This window comes from Octopus bimaculoides, chromosome 11, assembly GCF_001194135.2.
Source record: "Octopus bimaculoides isolate UCB-OBI-ISO-001 chromosome 11, ASM119413v2, whole genome shotgun sequence".
Classification (NCBI taxonomy): Eukaryota; Metazoa; Mollusca; class Cephalopoda; order Octopoda; family Octopodidae; genus Octopus; species Octopus bimaculoides.
Window position 1 is genome coordinate 67,197,881 of NC_068991.1, and position 4,411 is coordinate 67,202,291.

General features: G+C 37.0%; 1 protein-coding gene across 5 annotated transcripts in view; it reads left to right on the forward strand.

Annotated features, from left to right (window-relative positions):
- The window catches only part of LOC106876710 (centrosomal protein of 128 kDa), a 42,770-nt gene that overhangs the window by 32,590 nt on the left and 5,769 nt on the right, over positions 1–4,411 (forward strand). For 4 of the 5 annotated variants that reach the window (XM_052971917.1, XM_014925381.2, XM_014925377.2 and 1 more), the window contains 2 exons: positions 1,033–1,183; positions 1,307–1,347. In XM_052971917.1, coding sequence (XP_052827877.1) covers positions 1,033–1,183; positions 1,307–1,347 — 192 coding nt within the window. Of the gene's footprint in view, positions 1–1,032; positions 1,184–1,306; positions 1,370–4,411 lie in introns of all 5 variants that reach the window. The other variant, XM_052971920.1, reaches the window with a different exon arrangement.

Sequence of the window (4,411 nt, forward strand, 5' to 3'; positions counted from 1 at the left end):
TCAAAGGGTCAGCCTTGTCACACTGTGTCACGCTGAATATCCCCGAGAACTACGCTAAGGGTACACGTGTCTGTGGAGTGCTAAGCCACTTGCACGTTAATTTCATGAGCAGGCTGTTCGGTTGATCGGATCAACTGGAACCCTCGGCGTCGTAAGCTACAGAGTGCCAGCAACAATTCAGTTGGTTTTAAATGTTTGCCATTAATCATAGATCACTAAAAAAAAAAAAGATTAATAATTCTGTTGTCTTATATACAAGTGAGATGTGGTTTTCAGATCTGTCTCCAAAGAAGAACTGACTTGGACAATGTGCAAGAATGACAGAATATGAAAAGAGCCCCAGAGTAAAAACAATATAGGAAACAGATCATGTTTGCAAGAGACAAGATTGAGCTGGTATAGTCATGTGCGGGTGTATGGCGAATGACAATGCATGGTGATCCAAGTGAAAGAGGAAAACTGATGAAGAGTTGGAGAGAATTTATGAAATCTGATTTCAAGGGGGCAAGGTCTATCAATAGAGCTGTCAAAAGATCACAATGGGGGACACAAGATGCTGGGCTTGAGAAGAGCCATCCAGTCTTTAAATGCATTGAAAAATAGATGTGAAATGAAGATGATTTATGGAAGATATGATATATAGATAGTTGATTTGATGTATAAACATTTGGCTGAGAGAACATAAGTTTGTAACTGTTGGAACTTGGTGAAACACAACAATATTGTAATAATTGTCTTTGGTTGTAAGAATTACAGCTTTCTCAAGGGCTTACAACCTGAAAATTGTATTAGAGCAATGCTAGGGATACTTTCTTAAGAAATGTGATTAATTTTTAAAATTATATAAAAGTTATCTATTTAAAATATTCACTTGAAACATTGCTGCAGAATAATATTGAAGCTGTAATCTCATTCAACACAAATCACATATGTGCCAGAATTCATCCACACACACAATAGAAATTCATGATATGTATATACACAGAATCTATAACTGACCTATCTGTTTTTATCATTCATTTCTGTATGAAGAACAAGCTATGCTGGCTTCAGTGTGAAATACAACTTCACAATAGTCAACAGAAGAGAGAACCATTAAAACCAACTGCCCAAAACATGACAGATAAATCCGTTAAGGAGCCAGGCACCAACAAATCTTCAGAAACATCAACAACTGGGGCAGGTTTGTATCAAATATTTACTTTACTTCTATAAAAGCTTGCTGCCTCTGTGAGTGTGTGAATGTTTGTTGTGTGTCACTAATTAATACTTAAAATGTTTGTTATTTCTGTTTATCTATTGACAGGAATGAATTTTGAAGGGAAGAAATCTGGAACACCTTTGAAGGTGAGATAATGAAGGAAGAGGTGTAAGTAGTGGACCAAAGAAATATGAATATGAGTATTTTATGATTCCACTTAGCCAATTTCAGGGAAAGGGGTAAGTCAATCACATAGACCCTAGTGCCCAATTTGTACTTATTTTATCGGCCCTGAAAAGATGAAAGGTAAAGTCACCCTCGGCGGAATTTGAACTCAGAACGTAAAGACACAAAATGCTGCTAAGCATTTAATCCGATGTGCTATGATTCTGCTAGTCCACCGCCTTGGATTACGGGTGTATTATTGTCCGGTGTTACTCATAGTGGCAAAAATACCTTTCCAATATTTCTTGCCATATAACACAGTAAAACTCTAGTTTAGTATATACTAATCAAGGGAGATAAATCTGATCAATATAACCTCCCTTCTTTGGAACCAACGATGATATGGAAAGGCGTCAGCGAATGTGTTAATGGACGTATGGATATTTATATCTTTTACGTTTTTCAATCATTGGACTACGGCACCGATTTGAAAGATTTTAGTCAAACGAATAGATACCAGTAATATTTTTAAAGCCGAGTACTCATTCTATCCGCCTTATTTATTTCACTGCTAAGTTACAGGACCATAAACAAACCAACACCAGTTGTCAAGCAGTGGTGGTGGACGAATACAAAAACACACACATTTGCGACAGGCTTCTTTCAGTTTCTGTTTACCAAATTCACTCACAAGGCTTTGGTTATCCCAGAGCTACAGTTGAAAACATTTGCCCAAAGTGCCTCACAGTGTGACTGAACCTGGTACCATGTGATTGAAAGTTTTGAAAGGATTTAGTAACTCTGGAGAACCTGGATATTGACACTAATACTTACTGAATTCTAAGCAAACCCTCTGCTACTTAAGCTAATTCCCAACTGGGTAGCTTAGAGAGCAGTGGTGGGCACAGCTAACCAAAAAGTTAGCTTTGCTAATCTGCTAACTAAAAACGTTAACTTCACAAACGCTATATATAAATTGGCGCAGAGTTTGATCAAGGTCTACTAAAAAAAAAACTAGTTTCTCATCTGCATCTCCATGCAAGCTGGAATGATTTCTGTGAGCATGTGGTTTGTACAGTTTTTCACTGGTAGGAAGGAGGCAGGACATTTGATCGCAGTATCTTATAACCATATTTTGTTTATAGAAACTACACAGATTGTAGTTTAATATTTGTTACTAGGCTGTTCTAAATTCATAGAAATATTACTTATAATTTATAGCCTTGTTATTAAACTTTTGAAAATAGTGACACGTTGGGGGTGAGAAATAACCAAGATGAGGGATGGAATGATGGTCGGAATTTGATAAGTTCAGAACTTAAGGTTTGTTTATTTATTATTTCATTAAAAGACTGCTGTTTTGGCTGGGCAGACTTAATCATGAATGGAATATATATATATATATATATATATATATATATATATAATTTGAAGAAAAGCAACAAAAATTCAATAGGTTATAGTATGTATTTTTCGTACAAGCTCCATTTATTCATGTAGTGAGAACACTACATAAAATGTACAACTGTTGAACAGCAGCATAGTCAAGATGGTGTGTTTTCTTCTCTTACTCTTTTTTGCACACATCTACAAAATGACTTTCTAAAATGAAATTCCATTATGCAGCTGAGGAGTACATTTTCATTGTACATTTTATGTAGTGTTCTCACTACATGAATAAATGGAGCTTGTACGAAACGTACGTACTGCTATAACCTATTGAATTTTTGTTGCTTTTCTTCAAATTTTATTCACCAAATCTCTTGATTTTGTTTTTGGTTTTTACCCTACCAAATTCTGTTGCCTCAAACAGTTTAAGTACCACATTTAATCTTTTGATTAAATCTATATATATATATATATATATATATATATATACCATATATTATGACATTTATTTCAATTAGCTATTATACATTTTATTACATTAATTAAGAAAATATGAAGTACGCCATAATAATTTAATCTTGTATAATTTTAATTTATAAATACCTTGTAAGATACTCCTCCAGCTGTTTATAGCTGGCCAAGATCATCCTGCCCAGAGTGCAGTGGGACATCGACGTCTTGCTGGGGTTCAGCGTCTTGATCAGGCTGACCAAGGTGGAAGACTCCACTACATGCAGTGGTAGCATGTTGTTGACAAACAGGTCTACAATCCTTCTGTCCACTATAGACTGACGGACGCCAGTGCCAGCAGGTTGGGTAAATGCCTTACCAATGCTAGGCTGGGGTGCTTTCTTTGCACATGGCTGCAATATCTGGCTACTGGCACTGCTCCTAGAAGATTGTGTTTCCCACGGGAAGAGCTGGCCTTGATCCTTTCCTCAAACTGGATGGCACGCATTGGGTGTTTCTTCTTGACATGCAACTTCAAGTTGTAGAGACTTGCTGCTTGTCCCTTAATGGTGGTCTCTTTGGGCTGGCACATGATGCACCGGAAGTACAGAATGTTGGTGTTCCTCTTATCCTTTGACATAAGGACAAACTAGTCCTCTATGCGGGAGCCATGGGTTCTGAGACTCTTGGCTCTCAACCTGAGTGACCTCTGCCTCACTCACAGCCATTGCAGACTCCTCAACAGGCCCTTCATCCTCAGACTGAACAAAAACGTCTTCACCTTCCATAACAATAAGTGATGACTTGATAAGCCGATAACATACACTGCTGTCGCTGACATTGTAAGTCTGTCTATAATGTGACAATGTCGTAAGTGAATACAACTCAAAACTGCAGAATTACACAATGTTGCTCAGTTAGCTGCTGTTGCGTTGACCAATCACGTTTTGTCACATATACGCGTAGTGAGCCAATAGCGTGCCTGATGGACTCTTCGAGAGACGCCAACAACAGACAAGAACAAATGTGTGAATTTTGTTAGTGGAACTAAATTTAGCAAAGGCTAATTTGTCTGTTAATGATTTCAAAAGTTAGCAAAAATGCTAATCCACTAAACAAAAAGTTAGCTTTGTTAATTAGCTGTTAGTGGATTAGTGGGACCATGCTCACCACTGCTACAGAGTATATATATATATATATATATAT